At 43.9% G+C, this 26125-nt stretch overlaps 1 protein-coding gene across 7 annotated transcripts in view; it reads left to right on the top strand.

Moving 5' to 3' along the window:
* KLC1 (kinesin light chain 1) overlaps positions 1–26125 on the top strand; it is an 83409-nt gene that overhangs the window by 34682 nt on the left and 22602 nt on the right. For 3 of the 7 annotated variants that reach the window (XM_038751345.1, XM_038751325.1, XM_038751353.1), the window contains 12 exons: positions 3977–4207; positions 6153–6231; positions 7562–7787; positions 8516–8603; positions 9285–9386; positions 12943–13116; positions 13270–13369; positions 13986–14035; positions 14122–14189; positions 15787–15895; positions 16871–17032; positions 23394–23524. In XM_038751345.1, the coding sequence (XP_038607273.1) occupies positions 3977–4207; positions 6153–6231; positions 7562–7787; positions 8516–8603; positions 9285–9386; positions 12943–13116; positions 13270–13369; positions 13986–14035; positions 14122–14189; positions 15787–15895; positions 16871–17032; positions 23394–23524 (1520 nt within the window). Of the gene's footprint in view, positions 1–3976; positions 4208–6152; positions 6232–7561; positions 7788–8515; positions 8604–9284; positions 9387–12942; positions 13117–13269; positions 13370–13985; positions 14036–14121; positions 14190–15786; positions 15896–16870; positions 17033–21109; positions 21159–21877; positions 22503–23393; positions 23525–26125 lie in introns of those variants that run through there. The other 4 variants (XM_038751372.1, XM_038751361.1, XM_038751335.1 and 1 more) reach the window with 4 other exon arrangements.

The raw sequence follows: 26125 nt of genomic DNA, 5'->3' as shown, positions 1-26125 counted from the left end.
GTAATACAGATTTCCTGGAAGAGCTACCTCGGGTAGAGGACCACCCAGACAAAATGCAAGTGGATGGCAACCTCTCCCTCTTTGACGGTGCCGCGGTGTGTGCCATCCTACTGTCCAGCTCCCCGGGCCTCCCTGAAAACTGAGGGAAACTTTCTCAATTTGAAAATCTTCCAGGCGGCACAAGGAGCCAGGTAGAGAGGCAAGCGAGAGGAGAGCCCTGCTCAGTGGGAATTCATGGTGGCTTCCAGCTTGGTGTCACCGTTCCCTCAGCCGACTTCTTAGACCTCCTGGAAAATGATTTTTAAATGGTTCCGTAGATGATAACGTGCTGCTTTCACTTCCTCCACCCTAGGAAAGTCAGAGTGAAACAAGCTTATTCCGTGTCTTATACTTACTAAAGTGCAGAGTAATAATAATGATAATGTTGGTATTTGTTAAGCGCTTACTATAATAATAATAATGATGGCATTTATTAAGCGCTTACTATGTGCAAAGCACTGTTCTAAGCGGTGGGGAGATTACAAGGCGATCAGGTTGTCCCACAGGAGGCTCAAAGTCTTGATCCCCATTTTGCAGATGAGGCAACTGAGGCACAGAGAAGTGAAGTGACTTGCCCAAAGTCACACAGCTGACAACTGGCAGAGCCGGGATACGAACCCATGAACTCTGACTCCAAAGCCTGTGCTCTTTCCAGTGAGCCATGCTGCTTCTACTATGTGCCAAGCACTGTTCTAAGCACTGGGAGGGGATACAAGGTAATCAAGGTTGTCCCACGTGGGGCTCACAGTCTTAATCCCCATTTTACAGCTGAGGGAACTGAGGCACAGAGAAGTGAAGCGAGTTGCCCAAAGTCACACAGCTTACAAGTGGTGGAGTCGGAATTAGAACCCTTGACCTCTGACTCCCAAGCCTGCGCTCTTTCCACTGAGCCACGCTGCTAGTAGCATTTATTGAGGGCCCAATTAGTAAGAACAGTAATAATAATAATTATGGCATTTGTTAAGGACTTCCTATGTGCCAGGCATTGTACTAAGCGCTGAGGTAGATACCAGTATATCGGTTTGGACACGGTCCCTGTCTGCATGGGGCTCACAGTCGCAATCCCCGTTTTACAGATGAGGTAACAGAGTCCCAGGGAAGTGAATGGACTTGCCCAAGGTCACACAGCAGACAAGTGGCAGAGCTGGGACCCCCTCAGTCCCATATCACGCTGCCTGAACTGGTCACTTGGGAAGTTCAGAATAATGGACTTTCTCCAGCCACCAGCCATCTAACGGGTGAGCCCGCTGTTGGGTAGGGACCGTCTCTATAATGTTGCCAACTTGTACTTCCCAAGCGCTTAGTACAGTGCTCTGCACGCAGTAAGCGCTCAATAAATGCGATTGAATGAATGAATGAATGAATGCGGAATTTATGGTAGGGAGCAAGGGTCAACAGGGTGCTGGAGGGTGCCACTGGCCCCCATAGGTAACCCAGGGTGGGGAGGCAGGCGGGGGGCATCTTTGGATGCCCTCAGCTTCATTGTTGAACCATGCTGGCACAAAAAGACTTTGCTAGGCAAAATGAGAAGAGTTGAACACGGGCCTCCGAAAATAGTCATCACCTGAGGTTTCTAAATGGAAGTGCAGACTTTTGAAAAAAGTTATCACCAGAGTGGTGCTGTTCGGGTGTCTGACAGACATCTTAAGTAGCGAATTGTCTGTGTTAAATTAAGCGTTCTAATTTCAATATGCCCCAGAACCAAAAAAAAAAAAAAAAAAATCTGTGATAGGTCTGTTGGTTTTAAAAAAAAATTATGTAACGTTTACGCTTTACAGGGGAGGAATGGAAAACTCTGTTTTAAAGAAGAGGCTGTAAGGAAATTGAGGTGCAGAAAGTGGATGTTTTGTTGTAGAGGTAGTATTTTTGGGTCCATTTGTTACACTGTCTATGTGAACACTTGCGATTTCGTTGGAAGGAAATTTCATATGGTGGATATAGCTTTAAGAAAGTAATTTGACATCAAAATTACACTATTTGGGGCATCTTACAAGCAAACTTTCCATAAATGTCAAACACGTAAGTATAACAAATTAGATATTTTTGTTGCCACAAAATACGTTTGTTCAGGAAGAAGCAGCCCATTTCCTACTTTTTGCTTCTCTTGACTATTACTTTAAGGCAAGAAAAGAAGCGGCTGGGCTCTGGGTTGGGCTCGGCCCCAAGCAAATTGCTTTTCAGCCTTAGTTTCTCAGTCTGTAAAATGGGGAGACTGTCTACTCTTTGTGACCACAGAAGAATGAGAGGATATGATGTAATAATTATGGAAGCATTTTATATTATTCAAAAGAAAGATTCAGTTTACATCCAAGATTGTGGTGCTGGCGTTACAAAAATGAGCAAGTTTTATCAAGTCGAGTTACAGCCTCTGTTTCTGTTACTGTTGCTACTTGAATCAAAGGGCCACCATTCATTCATTCATTCATTCAATCATATTTATTGAGCGCTTACTGTGTGCAGAGCACTGTACTAAGCGCTTGGGAAGTACAAATCGGCAACATATAGAGACCGTTTTCTGAGCTTGAGACCCTTAGAAACTCAAGTCTGGCTTCGATCCCAGAACCCTCCTATCGGAATCCTCCTGTCATTAGACCACTTAAATGCTGAGTTCTGAGAGTCCAGAAAGTGTTTGGAGTAGTTAGCAAATCTTGGATATGTATATATTCATTCATTCAGTCAGTCTTATTTATTGAGCTCTGACTGTGTGCAGAGCACTGTACAGTTCAGCAACAAAGAGAAACAATCTCTGCCCACAATGGGCTTACAGTCTAGAGGGGGGAGACAGACTTCATAACAAGTATATATATCTATATATATAGATGTATACATAGATATATCTATATATAGATATATAGATATATATACTTGTATATATACTATACTATATATATACTTATATATAGATATATATAGATATATAGCCGACAGACAATTACTTTTCCCCGCTTCAAAGCCTTATTGAAGGCACATCTCTGCCAAGAGGGCTTCCCAGACTAAGCCCACGGTCTTCTCTTCTCCCACATTTTTCTGCATTGCCTGACTTGCTCCCTTTGTTCTCCCCGACCCCCAGCCCCACAGCACTAATGTGCACATCTCTAATTTATTTATATTGATGTCTGTCTCCTCCGCCACCGGCTCTAGACTGTAAGCTCACTGTGGGCAGGGAATGTGTCTATGCGCTTACTGTGCTACTCCCCTAAGCACTTACTGTGTGCAGCACACTATACCAAGCGCTCAAATCTGATTGAATATAGCATCTTTCAGCCTTTGAAAACGCATGGCAATAGTGTAAACAAAAGATGAACTAAAAGTGTTTTTTGAAGTGAATCATCCATTAGAATAAAAAAGAAAATCCATTTATTCTGGTGAATAAAGGCATAGATTTCTAGGCTTGCGGATGACTAAAGCCTTTCCTATTTTTGTGTGTTATTTTAAGCACTTACCACGTTCCAGGCATTGTACTATGTGCTGGGGTAGTTACAAGATTATTCAGGTTGGACGCAGTCCATGTTCCACATGGGACTCACCATCTTAATCCCCATTTTTACAGATGGGGTAATTGAGGCACAGAGAAGTGGAGTGACTTGCCCAAGGTCACCCAGCAGACACGTGGCAGAGCCCTGGTCTGTGCTGTTTCATTCATTCAATTGTATTTAATTGAGCGCTTACTGTGTGCAGAGCACAGTACTAAGCGCTTGGGAAGTACAAGTTGGCAACATATAGAGACGGTCCCTACCCAACAGTGGGCTCACAGTCTAGTGGCCTCTTTCCACTAGGCCATGCTGCTTCTCTCTTGTGTTAGTGTATAATATGGCCCAGAAACAGATTCTTAAAGGATAGTGGAGAGTATTACGGATTTTCAGGGGCATGAAAATGTTAAATACTGTAGATGATTAATCTAGATCTTTTTTTTATTAATCATTTATGGATTTTTCAGGTAATGATGGCTTTGTCAAATCATCTAAATGCCGTTGAATCGGAGAAACAGAAGTTGCGTGCTCAGGTGCGCCGATTGTGCCAGGAAAATCAGTGGCTGCGGGACGAGTTAGCTAACACACAACAAAAATTACAAAAGAGCGAACAGTCCGTGGCCCAGTTGGAGGAAGAAAAGAAACATCTGGAATTCATGAATCAGTTGAAAAAATATGACGACGATATTTCTCCATCAGTAAGTCCCTGTTCTTTAAAATAATAATCTTAGGGCATTTATTGGGGCGGTCTTGGCCATTTCAGCTACTGTAGAACTGTTTCTTTTAAGGTGACCTCTTCCGCACCTTGGTTTTGCATCTGCTCTTGGTAGAGGATAACTTTCTGCGCCAAAACATCGCATCGCTTCCGAATCACTGTTTAGCTGCGGGCCGCGTCGACGTAGTTTTCTAAATCAACCCCTGGCAGCCCTCCTGGAGAGCCCGTCAGCTTCTGGCCGAATGGAAGCGGCTCTGCTGCTTCCGGGACCCCTTCCAAATTCAGGTTGATGCTGTCTAGATTCTGGCAGCACATCTGGATTTCACATCTGCCCTTCCCATCTCTGTTTGAGTTAATACGTGTGTGTGTGTCTGTTGTTTTGCTCCCTCCCAAGAGCAAGGCAGGCTTACCTCCGTACCCCCTGGGTGCTCTTATTGTGATGCAGCAGTCTTCCTTGCCAGGGCCTGCGTTACTCATTTTCCTCCTTTAGCGTCGCCTTCAGAGAGCACCCGCAGGGCCCAGTTCGTCACCACCCCTTCAAGTCCCTAGCTCAGTATGTCGCCTCAAACCGGTCCCCAGGATTGAGGGCGGAGGAGGGGACTTCTGCCTGAGTTTCAAGTTGAAGCAAAGTAAATCAGTTCCACAGCCGTATGGCGTAAGTACGCCCGGGCCTAGCAGGCGCGTCGACCCGCCTGTTCTCCCTCTCAGTGGTCCACTGTGAGGTGAACTGCTTGTATGTTGCCAATTTGTACTTCCCAAGCGCTCAGTACAGTGCTCTGCACATAGTAAGCGCTCAATGAATACGATTGATTGATTGATTGATAAAGCGAGGGCAATCAGCACCGTTTTCTGTCAGCCCACACCAGATTTTAACTCACCTCAGTCAAGAAAGTAGAAGGTTGTTTTCCAGGTTTCTGTTCAATTTAAGATGTTTTGTATCACTAAGGTTTGAAAGGAATTTTTTACTGTCTTTCACCCAAAAATGGCTAGTAAGAATAATAACTGTGTTATTTGTTAAGCAGTTGCTGTGTTCCAAACACTGAGAAGCAGCAGAAGCATTTAGAGAAGCAGCGTGGCTCAGTGGAAAGAGCACAGGCTTTGGAGTCAGAGGTCATGGGTTCAAATCCCGGCTCCGCCGCTCGTCAGCTGCGTGACTTTGGGCAAGTCACTTAACTTCTCTGGGCCTCAGTTCCCTCATCTGTAAAATGGGGATGAAGACTGTGAGCCCCACATGGGACAACCTGATCACCTTGTAAATTCCCCAGTGCCTGGAACAGTGCTCTGCACATAGTAAGCGCTTAATAAATGCAATTAAAAAAAAAAATCCACTGCTAAGTCCAGAGCTCTGGGATAGGTACAAGACAGTTGGGGAGCTCACGGTCTAAGTAGGAGGAGAACAGGTATCAAATTCTTATTTTTACAGCTGGGCACAGAAAAGTGTAGTGATTAGTCCAAGTTCACAGGGCAGGCAAGTGGCAGAGCTGGGATGAGAATCCAGGCCCTATGACGACTTTTTTCTACTAAGCCGTGCTTCTTCTCCAGTAAAAATTGGCCAATAAAATGTAGTCTGAAACTAAGAAAACTAATGAATATATTTTATTAGCTTTGCCATTCAAGCAAATTTGAAGACCATTATGTGGCAATTGCAAAAGGGCATTGGCAGAGTGTTCGGATTCACGGTGTGATGTCTCATTTGAGCAAATGATTGACAATTTTTGTTGTGAAGAAACAATAATTGTCAGAAGCATGTTGATAATTGCTACCTTTAGCTTTTCAGGACATTAGCACTTCAATTAATCAGTCTTACATATTGAGTGCTTACTTTGTGCAGAGCCCATAATGAACTTACAGTCTAGAGTTTATGTAACGTAACCTTCATAGTACAGTACTTTGTATACTTATGTTTTCTGGTTTGGATTATTTTATAGGAGGACAAAGACACTGATTCTACCAAAGAACCTCTGGATGACCTCTTCCCTAATGACGAAGATGATCAAGGACAAGGAAGTAGGTGAAGGAGTGGTTCAATGTGGTGATTCAAATTCAGAAGCTTTTTTATTGATGTTATGATCAGTAATTTAGCAAATGCCTAGGAAGAAACGCTGAATAAAGCATGCTTAACAAGTACTTTAAAATTACATGGGCATAGCCTGATATTGTGGGAGGATGTTTCTTCGCTGAAATGCATTGTTGGAGAGCAATGACTTTAAATTGAAACTTGAGCATTCTTCGATAGCCGGCATTACGAATAAGGGATTGTGATCCGATTAGCATTGTTTTGAATTTAAAACTGTTAGCATCTTGTTAAATTTTCCTTCTGGTCCCATCTGAATGGGAAGCCAGATAGGTTTATTTTCAAAATGTAAACAAGCTTGATTCAAGTTTGTTCATATCTTTTTTAGTTTGCCAGAGAAAGCCAGATGAGTTTAGATCTCCCTTGTATTCCTTTTGGTGAGAGAATTGAGAAATTTATCCCAGGAAGTAGATAGCTTCCTCTCCCCCTCCTCCCCCTCTCCATCCCCCCCGCCTTACCTCCTTCCCTTCCCCACAGCACCTGTATATATATGTATATATGTTTGTACATATTTATTACTCTATTTATTTATTTTACTTGTACATATCTATTCTATTTATTTTATTTTGTTAATATGTTTGGTTTTGTTCTCTGTCTCCCTCTTCTAGACTGTGAGCCCACTGTTGGGTAGGGACCGTCTCTATATGTTGCCAACTTGTACTTCCCAAGCGCTTAGTACAGTGCTCTGCACACAGTAAGTGCTCCATAAATACGATTGATTGATTGATAGCTAATCAGTATTTAAAGCTATGAATCTCTTCACTAGTAGACCCCCAGCATTTTGCCTCTACTCTGTAGTAAGGTTGGAGTTTGAGGTGACACTGCATGAAAGATCTGTACTGGCATTTTTCCTTTTGGTGGTGCTCCTCTGACCGGTTTTAAGTATACGATGGGATAAGAGTCAGCGGGGTAAAGAAGACCTAATGCCGCTGTTCACAAAAGTATGCTTTTCTCCTCTGGTGTGTGATCCTTTTTGCCGAAGCCCTCTCATGTCTATATGTTTGCTTTTCCTTCTTCCTCTTACCGGTCAGCTATTTGAGCGTTGGTGTTCCCTGCTAGATGGTAAACTCCTTTGGGGCGGGGCTCGGTTTTTCTCTCTCACGCTTCATGCTGTTCTCCGCGCAGGGTGGATGCTCAATGCTACCATTTATTGAACAGTGTTGCATTGGATAAATCCAACACTGGATGATGTCTGTCCTAGACAGTTTTTAGTGTGGATTTTTCTTCGCCCACCAGTTTTATGCAAACCTGCCTCTCTTGCAGTCCAACAGCAGCATAGCAGTGCAGCGGCCGCTGCCCAGCAAGGTGGCTATGAAATTCCTGCCAGATTACGGACCCTTCATAATCTCGTCATCCAGTACGCTTCCCAGGGTCGCTATGAGGTTGCCGTACCTCTCTGCAAACAAGCCCTGGAAGACCTAGAGAAGACTTCCGGACACGATCACCCGGACGTGGCCACGATGCTGAATATACTGGCCTTGGTGTACAGGTGAGGAGTTCAAACACCTTCAACCCTTCCTGGTCTCGAGATGCATTTCTGATAGGATTCTTTTAGATCGGTAGTTTTGCAGGAGGGTTTTTCTTGGGGGCGGTGGGTCCCTCCTCTGGTTACTAGAGGCTGGGCTCTTCCCCTTAAATTGGGGGATCGCTAGTTCCCCTCTGCAGAACTCCACTCCGTCATGTTCAGCTTGTATCTGTGAAAGCGACATAAGTGGCTTCCCTTCTCAAGGTGGAGCTGGCAATCTTCTGGCATCAGAGACGGAGGTTTCCGATGAAGCCCCAGAGGGCCTACTATGGAAAGGGGACTCGGTGTTGGTTTGCTGCTCACCCTTATTCAGGGGTCCCAGCTCTCCCTGCTCTCCTGGTTGAAGGCCTGATGGAGGAATGAAATCTGGCTGTGAGGCCAAGTGACTGACGTAGGAGCGAGAATGTCCCGGTTGCTGAAACGAAAATAATAATGATGGCATTTGTTAAGCGCTTACTATGTGCCAAGCACTGTTCTAAGCACTGAATGTCTCCTGGCCCAGGGCACTTCACCGTAGACTAGTCAACAACCTGTCGTATCCATTGGCCTGGCTCTTTAAACCGGGCGTGAAGTGCAGAGTTTGGGGGTTCCCTTTGTACCAGCTCACAAGCATATTGCCGTTGCAAAAATCACCGTGACTTAGCGACTTACAAAGAGTGAGAAATAACTTGCCATCCATCTCTTCAATTCAGGGATCAGAACAAGTACAAAGACGCAGCTAACCTACTGAATGACGCCTTGGCCATTCGTGAAAAGACACTGGGCAAAGATCACCCAGCGGTTTGTTTATCTGTCTCTCCCCCTCTTTTGATAATGCATTTTCCTCAAGTGTTGTACCCAATGTACCCAACTCATTCTAATATTGAACTCAACAGGACGGGGTTAAGACCCGGCTTGTCACTAGATGATTGAGGTAGGAAGCCACAGTGTATCGTTGAACACCAATTACTTGCCTTCAGTCTTCCTCTTGAATATTTAGCACATGCCATTGTGCATGTAATTTATTAGAAAGCTGATTCTCACCCCAGACGGCTTCGAAACCATACATTTCTGATCCTTAATCAAATTGCATGCAGTTTATGCAAAGATTTTCTAAATGGACAATTCCATTTGCTTTTTATTAAAATCAGCAGCTAAATTCACATAAAGGTGCATCTTTTTGTTTTAATGCTCTCTTGTGTACTATGTCAGTCAGATCATACCTTTCTTGATTTGTTTAACTTGAATTCAGTTGAGTATATACTGTACATAGCCTAAATTGCAGTGAAGGATACATTATACAAGTGTTAATACTTCTTTGCAGAACTTTACACTACCCATCCAAAGCAGAAATGAGCATTTTAAAATTCAAGATTATCACGTGATAAAACAAATTTTTGTATTCCTTTATCTGTAAACTGTAGAAACCTTCACTATCTTGACCAGTTTTGCCGTGCTCACTGTTTTTCTCCGCTTTGTCAGGTGGCCGCAACACTGAATAATCTTGCAGTTCTCTATGGTAAAAGAGGGAAGTACAAGGAAGCTGAGCCTTTGTGTAAGAGAGCTCTGGAGATCAGAGAAAAGGTATTGAAGTTCATAGGATTGCATTGTTCACACAGTTTTGGATTCTTTGAAAACTTGGGGTTCGGATCTAAGCACAGTCTAATATTTCCATTATGAAATGAATCACTTGACCATTTTTTGAGAGAAAAATCATGTACTATAGAAGACTGTATCAGACAAAGTCCAAAGGACTTACACCTCCATGTAGCTCGCTCATAACACAGACTGGTACAGCAGGTGTCACTCCAAGTTTTCAGGAACTTCAGGTGGTTCAGAAAAGGCTTCCCAGGAAAAAAAGGAATTTGACGTTTGGGAAGGAAGGGAACAGTTCACCTAGGAACAGAGAGGGTGTCTTTAGGCAAGAGCAATATTGATGTGAAATGTTTTTGAAATTTATTTTGGGATTATTGGATAGGAGCAAATTAATTCCAAAGACTCTAGATTAATTTAAATTTCTGGCTGTGCTTTATGCTTTCCAGCAGTTCTGGAGAAGAGGGTAGGGGTGCAGAATGTGAGAACCTTTAAACGACACATTCCAAACAGTTATATGAATTAGTTATATGAATTGAAATTTATTGTTCACCTGAAACTCTGGAGTAGATTAACTTGTTTTGGGTTATCTGTAGGCGGAATCCCAGGGATTTTGACTGTGGCTTTTGAGTTATTACCATATCATTAAATTACATTATGATATTATGAATATAATCCTACCCTATGGTACCTTGCTTATATTCTGCTGTCAATCAGTTGTATTGAGTCCTTACTGTATGCAGAGCACTGTACTAAGAGCCTGGGAAAGTATAATGCGACATGGCAGACATGTTCGCTGCCAGTAACAATCTTACACTCTAGAGGGTGAGACAGACATTAATACGTATAAACAAGTTATTTATAAAATATAAGTTAAAGATATGTACATAAGCGCTGTGGGGTTGGAGGTGGGAAGAATATCAAGTGTCCGAAGGTCACAGATTGAGGTGTACAGACTTCAGGAAGGAGAGGAAGGCAGGGAAAAGAAGGCTTAATCGGGGAAGGCCTCTTGGAGGAGGATGTGACCTTAGTAATGCTTTGAAGGTGTAAATCAATCAATCAATCAATTGTATTTATTGAGCGCTTACTGTGTGCAGAGCACTGTACTAAGCACTTGGGAAGTACAGGTTGGAGGGGGAGGGAGTTCCAGCCTAGGGGGAAGACGTGAGAAAGGAGCCAGCCGTGGGATAGACGAGATTTGGGGCACAGTAAGTATGCTGGCACTAGAGGAGCGGAGTGTGCAGGCTGGGCTGTAGTAGCAGATTAGTGAGGTGAGGAAGAGTAAGATCATATTCATTGTATAATATATTATAATTTAATGATATAGTAATAAAGAGAGAAACAGTGTGGCTCAATGGAAAGAGCACGGGCTTTGGAGTCAGAGGTCATGGGTTCAAATGTCGGCTCCGCCAACTGTCAGCTGTGTGACTTTGGGCAAGTCACTTAATAATAATAATAATGATGGTATTTGTTAAGCTCTTACTGTGTGCAAAGCACTGTTCTACCTCAGTTACCTCATCTGTAAAATGGGGTTAGACTGTGAGCCCCCCCCGTGGGACAGCCTGATCACCTTGTAACCTCTTCAGCTCTTAGAACTGTATTCTAAGCATTAGAATAAAATGTGTAGTCTGTAAGTGGTAATTTTAAGTTTTCTATCCTCTTCTGAACTAATTCACAGGCTATCAATCAGTCTACTGATTGAGCATTTACTGAGTGCAGAGGCACTGTACTAATAAGCAGTTATTAGTAAGTGCTTAATAAATGCCATCATTATTAAGAAACCTTTGACTGTCCATAGCTTCAAAATCCATGGGATTCCTCCAATGGATAACCAAAAACAAGTTAATTTGTCTCAGATTTTCCTACTAGCTCCCAGACAAGTAGGGTGGGGAAAGCTGATTGAGTGCCTTAAAGCCAGTGGTAAGGAGTTTGTGTTGGAAGCTGCAACCAAGTCCAAACACTTCTGTCCTCTAATGCCAAATTACTCACTGTACTTCTGTCTTGTATGCCCCACCGCTGAGCCTTTGCCCATGTCCTCCCTCTGACTTGAAACTCCTTCTCCCTTCATATCTGACAGACCACCACTCTCCCCACCTTCAAATTATTAAAATCGCATCTCCTTCAAGAGGCCTTGCCCGGCTGAGCCCACTGCCCTCCTATTCCCCCTCCCTTCTGTGTTGGATCCGTGCCCTTTAATGCACTTGATAATCACCCCACCCTCATATTCACAGCACTTATAAACACCTTGCAGTGCTCTATCATAAATTTATATTAATGTCCATCTCCCCCTCGAAACTGTAAGCTCCTGTTGGGCAGGGAAGATGACTGCTGACTCTGTTGTACTCTCACAAGTGCTTTGTACAGTACTCTGCACACTGTATGATTCGGTATATACCATTGATTTATTCTTGTGGTATTTGTTAAGCATTTACTATATGTCAAGCGCTGCACAAAATGCTGGGGTAGATACAAGGTAATCAGGCAGATACAGTTCCTGTCCTTCACCAGACTCAGTCTTAAGTAGGAGGGTGAGCAGGTCTTTCATCCCATTTTACAGTGTAGGAAATTGAGGAACAGAGAAGTTCGGTGACTTGTCCAAGGTTACACAGCAGTTAAGTGGTAGAGCCAGGATTAGAACCCAGATTCTCTGACTCCTGGGCCTACCACTCTCCCCACCTTCAAAGTATTATTATAATCACATCTACTCCAAGAGGCCTTCCCTGACTAGTCCCTCTTCCCCTCTGCTTCCACTCTCTTCTGCTTCCCCTATGTGCTCAGATCTGTTCCCTTTAAGTACTTGATAATCGCCCCACCCTCAGCCTCACAGTGCATATGAACTTATCTGTAATCTATTTCTTTATAATAGGCTGCACTGCTGCTTTAACATGTTGAATAGAAACTGTACCCCAACTTAAATTCCAGATGGAAATCATGTTATATGGATCCAGTACTGTGTTAGCAAACTAAAAATCTGAAAACTGTATTTTAGTCCGTGGTATTTATTGAGCACTTACTATGTGCCAGAGCACTGTACTAAGTGCTTGGGAGAATACAGTCCAACTTCTCCCAAACATTTAGTACAGAGCTCTGGCACAGTCCAGCAGAGTCAGCGGGCTCGTTCCCTGCCCACAGTGAGCTGCAGTAGATTTATCTAATATTTTTTGAAGAGAGAAGGGAATAGAAATTCTGAAATAAAAAGTTTAACTTTGGAGAGGTGCATGTAGGTTGGGGAGGGGAGGGCATGACATGAAGTTGTACAATTGAAATGACATCATGATGTTATCCCTATTTGATGGAAGTAGTTGTAAGGGAAGTTGGACTGAGGAGGTAACCAAGGACTAATCTTAGTCTAAACTCTGCTACCTTCTATAAAGCCGTGGTCTATTCATAAATGTTCTGACTTTGAGAGGATGGGGATGGACATTCTTAACGTGAATGGGAGACGTTATAGAATGTGCAGTGCAACGCGGTGAAAGAGTGAGGGAATTTGAAAGGCACAGCCACAAATTCTGGACGTGTCTAAATCCTTCTGTATTTTGATCCTTAGGTTTTGGGGAAGGATCACCCGGATGTTGCCAAGCAGTTAAATAACTTGGCCTTATTATGCCAGAATCAAGGCAAATATGAGGAGGTGGAATATTATTATCAACGAGCACTTGAGATCTACCAAACCAAACTGGGACCTGATGACCCTAATGTGGCGAAGACGAAAAATAATCTGGTAGGTTTGTAGAAATGGAAAGTCCAGAACTGCTCGTTTGATTGCCCTGCCTGTGAATTGTGTTTCAAATTTACCATGTTGTTGGGATGAAGATTGAGAGAGATTTCATTTGTGTTTGGAAAATGTTAAATCACATCTGTATTTCTTTTCAAGGCATCCTGCTATTTGAAACAAGGCAAATTTAAACAAGCGGAAACTCTGTATAAGGAGATCCTAACTCGTGCGCATGAAAGGGAATTTGGCTCTGTAGATGGTAAGGAATTTAGTCATGTGCATAACCAAACGCATTAGAATAAAATGTATAGTCTGTAAGTGGTAATTTTAAGTTTTCTATCCTCTTTTGAACTAATTCACAGGCTATCAATCAGTCTACTGATTGAGCATTTACTGAGTGCAGAGGCACTGTACTAAGTGCTTGAGAGAGTATAGTCTAGCAAAGTTGGCTTATCTTCAAAAAAAGTTCATTTTGTAGTTTTTACACCTTTAGGCATCCAGGCCTCCCATCAGTAACGATCTTACAAGCAATTTTTAATGTCTTTCTCCTATGAGGTAGGGATTTTCTCCTCATGTTAGGTAAAATAGGAAATGGAAAAATTGCAATATTCTAACTTCATATTAGATCCTACGGTGAGTCATTTGAATGGCTTCTTTCGTAGAAGATATTAATTTTTTTTTTTACACCCAAATTTCAGAGTCAGGATTCAGACCCCTTGCTTAAACGCAGGTCAAGGAAAAGATAAAAAGATCTTGAAATTTGTAGCTCATGGTTGCTATGATTAGAGCCCCAGCAGCGAGTCAAGTGCCGTACTTGTAGAGAGCAGTGTTCCATTCCATGTCCATCATGTTTGGCAATTGTCTTTCACCTCCAGATGAGAACAAACCCATTTGGATGCACGCCGAAGAGCGAGAAGAGTGCAAAGTAAGATCCTAATCTCTGCGGGTGTTTCTGCCCAGTTTAGATCCTCTTCCAACTGCTTTGTAATTATTTTATCCTTTACAATTTAGGGAAAGCAGAAGGATGGAACGTCTTTTGGAGAATACGGTGGTTGGTACAAAGCCTGCAAAGTTGACAGGTTGGTTCACTTTACCTTAAGACAATCCGTGCTCCAGAATTTAATCTCTCTGGAGGTATTTCAGGTGTCTTCTCGAGCTGTTTTCCCCTTTTCTTCAACTGCATTTTATCCTTCACCAACGTGAGCTGCACGCTGGAGACTTCCAAAAGGCAGGAAAAAAAGCATAAAATATTAATGAGAAATTGAATTGCTGTCAGTTCTGCCATGCTGGGCGTGCAAAACCCAGATCCTCCCCGGCTTCACTGCTGCCACATCTGTTCCTTCCCTCAGATACCCCCCCTTTGTTTAGAACAGAGCCAGAGGGCCACGACTGCCTTCTGGTGTCACTTCTGCTTCCTTTTGTCCCCTGATCCCGGAGGGGAGAAGGTGGGTGGCAGTTCGTTTGGGAGGTAGTAATAATAATGACGATAATTGTAATATTTGTTAAGCACCGTGTACCAAGCGGTGGGCTACATCCAAGCTAATCTGGTCCTTGTCCCACGTGGGGTCCCAATGTAAGAGGGAGGTTTGGGGTCAAAATCGAAAAGGCTGATTGAGCAACTCTGAAAATTAACCAGCTCACTCTCTTAGTGGAAAGGTGCTGTCTGATTCCCCAAACAGCATTTGGTAGTAATTAGGGTGAGCCCTTTTAATTGCCGAGAGTAGGGCAGGGGCTCCAAATGGAGGAACCGAGAGCACAAACCGTGTCGTGCATGCTCCTGACCAGAGCCCAACCGATCCGCCAATCATTCCAGTAAAGTCAAGGCTGAGGAGGCGATACTTTGTAACTAGCAGATTTAGATGGTGAGTCCCACTTGAGGGTCAGGGACCGGGCTTTAATTCCCACCTGCGTATTTTCTCCCGGGGCTTAGTACCGTGTTCGGCACAAAGTAGGAGCTTAATAACTATGATTACTACAGAGGGAGCAGAGGGAGGCAGAGAGAAATTGAAAACCCCAGACAACCAAAGATCATTCCCACCCCCAAAGGACGGAGATATTGTGTCAGAGGGATTTGGTCAACATTTGCTGAGCCCCAGCCACCCACAACGGGTGAAAAGTCAGCTGGTGAAAACTCACAGGTTTCGTTTCCCCCATGTCCTTGGGAGCTGCCATTTGGTCTGTTTTGGATCATTCAAAATACATTAAAAGCCACCCCCCATCTGTTAAAGAATATATGTTCCTTCAATTAATTTACATAGAAAGTGGTTTGTACCTGGTTTTGGATAGCCCTTCAACGCTATTTTACTCAGTGCTGCAACAGAGGAGTAAAAAATTTCAAATGTATGTAGCAGGGATTTTTTAAATATAACAATATATTAAGTTATATATATTAACATATTATATATTAATATAATTTAATATAGTTATTAAAAATATGTAAGAATCATAATCCCCTAGAATTTACAATACAAATAACCTGGATGTCCTGTGAAAAAAGAAATATTGACTGTAGTACAGTTTCACATCCCAAACCTTTGAAACTTTCCTATCGTTCTAAAGGGAAATGTTGAGCTCATTTGGTTTTTGTTTTTTTAGAAAGTATCCTAACAGTGATGGTTTAAATCATATGTTCGGTCTGACTAATTTTGATTGTGCATAAAATGTATTTTCTTATAGTCCAACGGTGACAACTACTTTAAAGAACCTTGGGGCACTTTACAGGCGCCAAGGCAAGTTTGAGGCGGCTGAAACGTTAGAGGAAGCGGCAATGAGGTCTCGCAAACAGGTAAGTCTAAAAACTCACATTTCTACTTTTGACTAATTCCCAGAACGTTTGCTTTTTCCTAGTCTATCCTACTCCAACATAATAGTAATGATGGTGTTAATTAAGCATCAACTATGTGCCAAGCACGGTGCTTAGTGCTGGAATAAGTACTGAAGTACTTCACCGTTCCACAAATCCATTTTTGCTTTTCTTCTTCTGTCTGTATATTTTTCGTATCTGTCATCAGCCCGTTAGACTGGAAGCCTCTTGAAGGGAGAAATTGTGTCTTCTAATTTTGTTTTCTGCCAAGAACCGAGTACGCTGCTCTGCATGTAGCATTTGATAAATATTGTTGATTGACTTTTTTTGTTGTTAAGCACTCACTATGTGCCAGGCACTGCAGTAAGTGTTGGGGTAGGAACGTACAGGATAATCAGTTTGGACACAGTCCCTGTTCCACGTGGGGCTAACAGTCTAAATCCTCGCATTACAGAAGAGGTAGCTGAAGCATAGAGAAGTGAAGTGACTTACCCAAGGTCACACAGCGGGCAAGTAGCAGAGCCGGGATTAGAGCCCGGTCCTCTCGCCTTCCGGGCCCATATTCTTTCCTCTTGGTCACGCTGCTCCCCCTGAGGGGCTCCACTCAGTCTCCTTAGTCCTCTTCCAACTTTGCCCTGATGGGATGACCAGGCAGGGGGTCAACCACTACTAGAGTACTCTCCAGGCACCCACCTCAAGGCCGAGTAAAATGGAAGTGATGGGGATATGGGCCAGGGTACCCTCTCCCCCGGTGTCAGTGCTGCCACAACCTCCCTTCTCCTTCCCCCTCCACCAGTAGCCGTTCTGAGATATTTTTTTCTGATTTTCGCGCTGAGTCGTGGCCGGCCAGTCCCGGCTTCCTTCTGGCACCGGTTTTTCGATCTTCGGCCTTCAGGGTCGTCGCGGTGAAGGTAAAGTTCTGAATCGGAAATCCCTTTGCCCTCGTCTGGCCCCCAGGGTCTCGACAATGCTCACAAACAGAGAGTGGCTGAGGTGCTGAACGACCCTGAGAGCATCGAGAAAAGGCGGAGCCGAGAGAGCCTCAACGTTGACGTGGTAAAGTACGAGAGTGGCCCTGACGGAGGAGAGGAAGTGAGTATGAGCGTAGAGTGGAACGGGGTAAGTACAGTACACAGTTGGAGCGTGTCGAAGGCAGGGAGCCGCTAGGACAGTGTCAGTGTGGATGATCCTCTTTTCCATTGGTGTTTGTTTAGCTCATTGGCCTTAAGCGTGGTAACTTCCAGAAGCAAATAAAAACGAAGGAAAGATAAGATCTTGCTTTTTGTCAGTTCTTAACTTTGGCTGATATTAAAACTTGTCTGTGTATAGAGCGATAACTTCTCTGTGCTTAGGAATTGAAGGGGCTGGCCTGTCCTACTGGGCACTTGTATGCTGATTGAGTGTCCTGGTCATTCGTTTAGAGCATAATCCTTAATCTGGGGCTTCTTTGGACTCTTAGGAATAGAGTGGCAGTTAACTAACTTCTGCTTTATTTACACATCTCCACTGCTAATTTCAGCTCTTTCAATCACTCACCCTCGAGCAGGCTCTGCTATGGATTCTTACTAGATCGCTCAGTATTCCTTAAGTAGAAGTACGTTTAGCGACAGCAGATCTGTTTTAAACACTAAGGGCTTAGAAAAGAAAAAGCATCCAGATGACCTGCTGTCCCTTCACTGGTCTTCGCTCCATCTCCCCCTCGGGATGAACTACCACCCACCAGCCTTCAGCTGAGAGAGAGGAGGACCTCGATCAGGGTGGGCAAAATGTAGCCACAGCAGCCTCCGGCCCCCCAGGGGGTGGTTCTCCCTGAGCCTGGGGTGGCTGCAGCCGGCAGCCCTGGAGGAGCTCAGAGTGACCGTGGGCCCAGGAGCCCCCGGAAACCAGAACTAGACAGGAGCCAGTATAGGTGGCCGAAGGGCAACAGCCTCTGCCTCTTGAAATCCCTCCCCTAGCCATCCACCCTAGCTTCTGTGCCTCCCCTCCCGCCCCGCATTAGGCCGGACGGACTGAGGAAGAAGGCTCCCTCTGAAATAATTACCCACCCCTATCTAAATGTATCCTTGCTCTCTCGGACCAGTTCTGAGTTCTCTCAGCCTGGCCAAGCCGCACATCTCCGGAAAGCCACATAAAACCTTTCCTCTGTCTAGCCCAGGTCAAAACCATTTTAAGGCAACCACAGAAACTTCGGAGTTCCCCGGCTCTTTGCATTTTTTTCCCCAGCGCTCTGTCGTGCCGTGAGCGAACTCCGAGTAAGCACTCAGTCGCATGTCGTCGGTGCGATTCGAACATTTTCTGCATTTGGGAATCTGTAAAATCTGGATTGGCCAGCCAGCCTCTTGTGGGGTCTTGAGATTGGCCTAGAGTGCATTTCTTTGAGGCGATTTGCAGATTTAGCTAAAAATTAAGAGTTTGCTTTGGAGCTCGTTTTGACAAATTGCAGGAGAGAAGGTTTTCTTCCCCTCTAACTCCCTTTCTTTTAATGCTGGGTGGTTAGTCTACTAACCACTTGTATCCACTGACTGTTTAGTGTCTCCTCCTCCTCCTCCAACAGCAGCAATTTTCTGGCCACTTGAGCCATGGTAGCATTATATGTGGCATTTATGTACAGCCCCTGATTTGCAGAAATGATGCCTTGGGCTGCTCTTTTCTTTGATCAAAAATGGCATTTCTTGGAGAGTCGGTTTCCTCAGTGCCAAGACAGTCAATCAGCATCTGTTTTGACTACTTCCCTTGTCATCCAAGTTGTCCAAAGAGCAATTTGTTGAGCAGTTTTAAATATTGTCCCCTTGGTATTGAAACTGTGTACTGTACTCCTCTGATTGCTTTTGTACTTTGCATGCTTTCATATATTTCATGTATGTAAGTCTCTTTTAGGACTTAGAGGGCCAGCATGCAGATTTAATATTGTGAAAGGACATTCTGGAGGAACCCTCGAGACAGTATTTCTAGGTCAATATTTGCATGGGAATATATGCTGACCGAGCTAATAGCAGAAAGTGAAATTTCATGCCTCAAGATTGGGATTCGTGCTGATTCAGAGGGCTGCTTTTACCTTATTCTTTGCCCTGTTTTACTTTGACGTAGGGTTTTCTCTCCAAGGAGAAATCCGCGGCAGCATTAGTGACTTAGCTAGAGACCCAAGCTGGAATTTCCAATGAAATGGGTAAACTGCGGTCATCCTCTTTCGTTTGTCCTCTCCTTTCTTCTCACTGCCCTACTTTAACTCCCCGAGTAGTTGCCCTGGCCAGGTTGTGCTCTTCCCCTGTGATCAATTCTGGTAACTCTAATGTACTCTCCCAAGTGCCCATTTCAGTGCTCTGCACGCAGGGGACATTCCACAAATGCTACTGATGGACAGACTGAGCTGATTCTAATTCTATGTAAAGGTTTATATCTATCTTCACACCCCAATCACCTTATTTAGGGAAGCCAAACAACTTGTCCCGTTTTAATGAGACTAGGATCTCACTTTTTAGGGCCAAACTGCCGCCACCAATGAAGTTACAATGCCCAGAACAAAAAATTGGGGCTTTTGAAGTTGTGGGTTGTTTGTGTTTTTTTTTTTTTCCAAATGCCCAACTACCAAAATCTGAAGCTCCACTGAACCACATGGCACTGAAACCAAGATGAGGGGTTTGGGGTCTAATAGGTGCATCAAAACCCTAAGAAAATTCCCAAGGTGGAAGAAGAGAAACGGGGGAGTCTGTGAGTTGGTACTCCCCAGCGGGCTTGCTTGGCCAGTTTGGACAAGGGGGCAGGGTGAGGAGAGAGATGTGCCAAAACAAACGTGAAGCCTTATGTGGCTGAATTCCTGGCAGGGCCGGCCGAGTCTGGGCATTCAAAGGCTCTCCCGCTCGCTCACGGGAAATTGCATTCTTTTCCCATCATGGCTTCTGCATTAGGAGCCCCAGGGCCTGGGGTTCTCTGTCCTGGTTTCCTGTTTCTTGCCTCACCTGTCCTGGGGTGTCCCCTTTTTTTGAACGCTTTCCCACTCATTTCAATTTCTTCCTCCTCATTCCATTGTACCCTCTCTGCCATGTCTCCCGCAGTCTGCTGAGCCCAATCGGCTAGTTTACAGTCCTCCGCACCACCTTGCCTACAGGCAGGAGAGAGATGCTCTTTCAAATCCCCTTACCTCTCAGGAAAAAAGCCCCCCAAAAAGATATTGTTTCTTAGAAGCATCTCTGAAATATAACTTAGGCTGTCCTAAGTATCAGAGATTTGGATATGTGAAGGATAATTAGGGGAGAAAATGTCAGTCACACAAAAGAGATAAAAATCCTAGGAAGGAGACAAAGGGAGTGACTTCCCCAGCCAAAGGATACATGACAGACACCCCCAGGGATGGAGGAGAAATGAATTATCTTCCTATTTTTGAGGCATCAGATTTTAGGGGATTTGTCCTAATCTGAGGTCACCTAGGTTTCTAAGTAAACAGATCAGCATTCTAATTGGTGATGCTCCTAATCCGAAGGGCTAAAGTTGGATTTTTTTTTAAGTGTGGTGGTGTGCTTACCTGTTACAGACACAGCTGCACTCATAGTTGGAAAAAGGGGACCCCTTTGAGGTCTGTGGACAGGAAATCAGCACCAAATGTAAACTGCTGCCTTTCCAGGCTCAGCCTTGAAGTTCTCAAAATCTGAAAGCTATTTACACCGCCGCTTTCCGAAAGTATTATCTGTAACAGTTTTAATCCCACTTCCTAGTGGACATTTCCACACTTTCCCCCTGAAAAAGCAGATCAGGACCCTATTGGCTGCCCCACCAACGGTCTCTGTTGAGAAGGTTGAGAAATTTAGGAGATGTAAAGCAAGCTCTGTTGAAAAGGCCATGTGTCCATCTCGCATCTGAAGCTCTGCATTGGCGTGGTTGGGAAAACTGAGCCAGGGGATTTCGATTCATAAGGATGTCAGCGAGGCACGTTTGAAAATACTCCAAAAAGATTTAGAAAAATTGAAGGTAGTTTAGAAAGCCGGGGAGGGTTCCTAGCAGACGCTCTGTCAGAGAGTTTCGTTTAGGAACGTAGCAGAGAGCAAGCCATGCGAGTGGCAAACACGGAGGACTGCTTGTGGACTGCTTTGACTGTGTGGAGCCCCTTTTCTTCCGAAGAGCCGCAAGAGCTCTAGTTTGATTCTCTCACCCTTTCCGTGTCCCTGGGAAGTTGGTAACAAGTATTATTTTTCCATTTTAAAGATGAGGAAAATGAAGCTGTCTGGTTAAATGACCTGCTCAGCATCCCACGGTGAGTCAGAGTTGGCATTTTGAACTCAGGTCTCCTGCCTCTTGCCTGGGGCCCGGGGCATTAGCTCTCCCCCTGCATATCGGCTGCACTCCTTTTTGTTTGCAACTCCCATAGAGAAGAGGCATTGGAAGGCAGTTCTTCCATTTTGTCTCTTTCCTCTACTGGTTTTATTTTAAAATCAGGCATTGAGAGGGCATTTTTTCTTTTTGTTGGATGGGAAACCCCTTTTTTCTTGTGATTAGTAGTATTCCAGAAAAGAATATTGCCTGACAGAAGTTAAAGCCCAAATGAATGCATTTTCCCCTGTTCCAGCCTTTTCAGCTTTTTGTTTTGGTTCCTGTAGGTGACATTATTATTATTTTATTCACTATGAAATTGACTTTTAAGTACAGTATCTTCCGGGGCAAATTCTTCACCAAAGATACTAAATCTATTAAACTTCTGATGGTAAAATAGTTGGAAACACCACTGCGTAATTGATGCTAAGCTAGCAGTGGCAGGTGGAGACAAATTCCCAGTTTTAGAGTTTGGGGTTTTATCGTGGGGTGTTTTTTTTGTGGGGGGCGGTGGGGAGGGTCCTTTGAATTCCACTGCCTAGATTTTTGTGACCTAGAAATACTGTAAGCAACCAAGCTTGTTCTAAATGGAAAACTCTTGCCTTCCCCCCCGCCCCCCCAACAGTTTCATTCAGTTTTTCTCTCTCCATTTCTGTCTAACAGGCCTAGATGCCTTTTGTGATTCTTATACTGTCTCCTGCATGACGGGCGTACACCATCTTCAAGCTTTAACTTCTCTCTCCAATACTGACCGCTGTGTTTTAGCAAATCCCCTCTGACCCTTGTCAGAGCTCCACTTCTCTGTCTACCGCCCATTCCTTAAGTGCTGGTGTCCGTTTTGGAGGTTTTCTGATTCCTGTCCACGTGTAGCTTTGCCAGATATGTATTTAGTCACACGAAACGTGTTAATACAACCATTTAACTGTGTAATACGTGAGTACCTAAAGTAAGACTGATTAGCTGTTCACTGAAAAAAGTTAGTTAAAAAGTATCACACAAGGTATTATGAAAATGGCATGATGGTGACCTTTGAGAATAACTAAACCGTAAAAGTAAGGCATGTGCTACAAGTGCTTTAAATTGTATTTAGAGGCCTGTTTCTCGGTTTAACAACAGAACTATGGAATTCTGGATGTCTTCACTTAGGATTATTCTGAAGTAGCATTGCTGTTTAGTCTCTGTGTGGAATTTTGGCAATTCTGCTTTTCTCTACTAATCTTTAAGCGTTCAGTGATTTGTGTACTTGTGTCTTTCTAAATTCTAATAAACTCACTCCAACTGACCTGTGTATCTGGGTGTCTGTCTGCTTGGTAGTTATTTCTCTCTCTTTTCAGGCCTGTTGCATGGCTTCTAGGACTAGCAGGGGTAGCTGCTAATTTTACTAAAGCATTCATCCTGTGAATAAAAATCAGGTCTTGGCTCTGTTGATTCCAATCTCCTCACCCTATTAGGTTCGAGGTACTGTAAATGCACGCTACCCAGATGGGTAAATTGTGATTAAGAAAGCCAAGCTGATCCTTCAACTCTTCCTCTGAACGTCTAAGTCAGAGATTTTATTTCTGTCAACCTCCTGGGTTGTTGTTTTTTTTACCCACTCCTCGGTGTTCTGTTCTGTGTTCATAAAACTCATTTGTAGATTGTACCAGAAAATATGCAGTACGTATGATTTAGAATGAAAGTATTAAAAAATGAGCTAATCATACCAGATCCAAACGTCTCTGGTGCTGTATTGTTATCTGGACCAAAATGATCACATCCTAATTAAAGTGGCATGCTGTTTTTGATCATCTATCCTTAAAAGCTTCCTTAATTCAAATTTCTTTTCATGTACTGCCCTCTACTGCAATAGCGAAACATCCCTAATTTTACTCTTAGGAGTGCCCGTCCTTTGGGGAGGAATGATTTCACACTCTTCAAATCGCATTGGGATTATGGATGGTCTTTAACGATAGAGGCTTTGGTTTCCAGAGTACGAGCAGGAGCACGCCGGTCACTCTACCCTTAAGGGATGATTCGGCCGTGTCCAGCGTTAACAGCGAATGCCGCCCACTGGACGGTGGCCCCATCCAGTCGATGGACTGTAGGCTATAGACGGAAAGTGTTTTCACGCGGCTGTAGGTGGAACGGGAGCGGGGGGCGGAAGCACCCGCAGCTTCACATTTGTTGACGTCTTTTGCAGGATGGCACTGGATCTTTAAAACGCAGTGGTTCCTTTAGCAAACTCCGGGCTTCCATTAGACGCAGCAGTGAGAAGCTGGTTAGAAAGCTGAAGGGAGGAAGTTCACGAGAGAGTGAACCCAAGAATCCTGGGTAATTATCTTTTCCTAGCTGCGCTGACGTTCATCCCCTCTTATCCATCGCCAACTAGCCCAATCCAAGGCCGCTTCTTCCACCGGCAGCCGCCTCTCCCACGCTCGGATTCCCCAGACACCTGCTTTAATCGTCACTTCCTCTCGGTAAAAGCAAACGAAGCCAGAGGCTCGCTGTTTCCTAAGGCGCTTTTCCCCATTAGAGGCGGAGAAATATAACCGGATTGCTGTTCTGCTTGTGGAATTTGATTAGCGCCTTAGAGCGACCTGTTGAAAAGCTTACGGAAAGGGTTATTCAACGCATTTATTCTTCCGCACATTTAAAGTAACACGGGTAGGCATTAGCCTAAGTAATGAACGGCGCTCCAATAATGTCTGTAGCCTAAGCAATGAATGGCGCTCCAATAATGTCTGAGGACCAGAGGAGCGCCAACTGGTTTACTTGAGCCTAAGCTAAATTCAGCAGAAACACTGTAAGTACTTCAAATGCCTTCTGTTTGTGTTTCTTGGTTCCTCAAGGTCATTGCTGTGATTTTACATTGTATGTCTTTCACTTCATTTCTCAATTGGGGCCCCCTCCCAGATGTCTCTCCAGTGGAATTAAATGATCTCTTTTGACACCTGGACCCTTGGCTTGCAAGTTTTTAAGCAAATATTTAAGCTATTTTCTTAAAAACTAGCCGGTGTACGTAAAAACAGTTCCTCAGGAAGAGTGATTTAGAATGTTACCGTTCCATTGTTTCTGATAAAAAAACAAAACAAAACCACTTAATGGTTTTAAAGCCCTGAGAGGTGGTTGGATGGGTTTTTTTTTCTGTTTTTTGTTTGGTTTGGGTTTTTTTTTGTTTTTTTATTAAAGTTTCAGCAATCTGAACCTGTACTTAAAAGGATAAGGAAGAGTAGCGTTGGAGATTAAAATTCTGTAAAGTGAATAGGAAGCCTTTGTTTCAACTGCAATTTGTTTATTAAGATATTGTGGTTTCTCATGTAATACATTTGCTTTTCGTGTGAGGTATTTGAGAGGTTGGACTACTGTAACTGAAAAGTTTCTGAACCATTTCTCCTGGAAGGACTTATAGCAGACTCTTAGAGTTCGCCAGTTGCAGCTGTATTTATGTTTACTGAAGTAGATTTTTATATTGTCTCCCTTAAGAGATGTGAACAGAAAACATATTGCTATGCTTTATTCCATTACCGTAGAATTCACACTCATTTTGAATTCCATGACCATCGAGGTTGCTAATGATTATCTTCTACCTAATTCATTACTTTTATTTTAGACATTGATATACTATATAACAGCACTATTACTTAGATCACTATTTTACATATATTAGAGAAGATCACTAAGCAGTTGAGGTAACACCTAGTTTTCACTGTAGGAAGAGAGAAATGTAGACCTGAAAAAAGAGGAAGAGTGGGAAACAGGTGTAGAGGGAGAGAGAGACTGTGAATTGAACTTTTCCCAGTCACAATCAGCGGTGTTTACTGAGCACTTACTTTGTGCAGAGCACTGTACTAAGTGCTTGGGAGAGTACAATACAACAGAATTAGCATAATGAGGGGATCAGCAGGGCAAGCATGGGTGTGGGCATTGAAGTGCTTTCCACCGCAGTCTCCGGTAACTGAATCTTTGGATGGGTTTCACCTAGGGCCGAGTGCCGTGCTCAGGAGACCAATTTCCCGTGCTCTGAGAATATTTTCAGTGGGACAGGGCGAGCACAGTTTGTTTACCCACAGCCGATTCCAACCTTTGCCCTTTAACCACGGCTGGGTGCCCTCTATCTCTACCCTCACACCCCAGCCCCGGTTCTCAAACCAAGGAGCCAAGAGTGGGCACGACCCGCAGCGCCCCGATACATTGCCCACCACTCTCGGGGTCATCTAGGAAAGGTAGAGGATATTTGCATTATCAGTGAGCCTGAAATGGTTGGCAGCTTTCTAGGGCTTTACGGTGGCATTAGCGATGAGGAGAGGACGACAGGCATTTGACGTTCGGTGCAGGTAGTTTGCAAGCCTAGCAAAATGGTAGAGTATTGTATTTGTGAGCAACTTAAGTGACTTATACAAATCTCTCCTGCCATGGGAATTGGAACTACTTGAGTGTATTTGAATTTGAACATGAATCTGGAAACAAATCCATTTGTGTGTGTGTGTTTAAGGTGGGGAGGGGGGCGGGGGTTGCTATCCGTTTTGAAAAGTAGTCAAATTGTCCGCTGAACTGGGGGGAAGACCCCAGTTGAAAGTGCAAATGGAGCAGCTACTGTTTGAAGGGAAAAAGAGAAGGTTTTGGAAAACATGTAACCGTTTTCACAAGTGGAATTGGAAATGAAATATAGGAAATGTTGTGTAGCCCTATCGTTTTCCCCAAAGACGAACTGAATTGGTGCTGCCTGTCATTTTGAAAAGACCTTAGGGGAAAATTTGCTTTTGATTTTTCACTCATCGATTTCCTTTGACGAGGCATTTCTAGGCCATGAGCCTCATCAGCTTGACGCATGCTGGGCCAGGGGTGTTTGGTACCTGGATTTGGGATTTTCTTTGGGTTGGGTAGGTATATTAAATAATCCCCGAGACAAATATGTTTTCATGGGTGATTTCG

Source organism: Tachyglossus aculeatus, chromosome 1 (assembly GCF_015852505.1).
Source record: "Tachyglossus aculeatus isolate mTacAcu1 chromosome 1, mTacAcu1.pri, whole genome shotgun sequence".
Classification (NCBI taxonomy): domain Eukaryota; kingdom Metazoa; phylum Chordata; class Mammalia; order Monotremata; family Tachyglossidae; genus Tachyglossus; species Tachyglossus aculeatus.
This window is presented reverse-complemented; position numbering and strand designations above follow the sequence as displayed.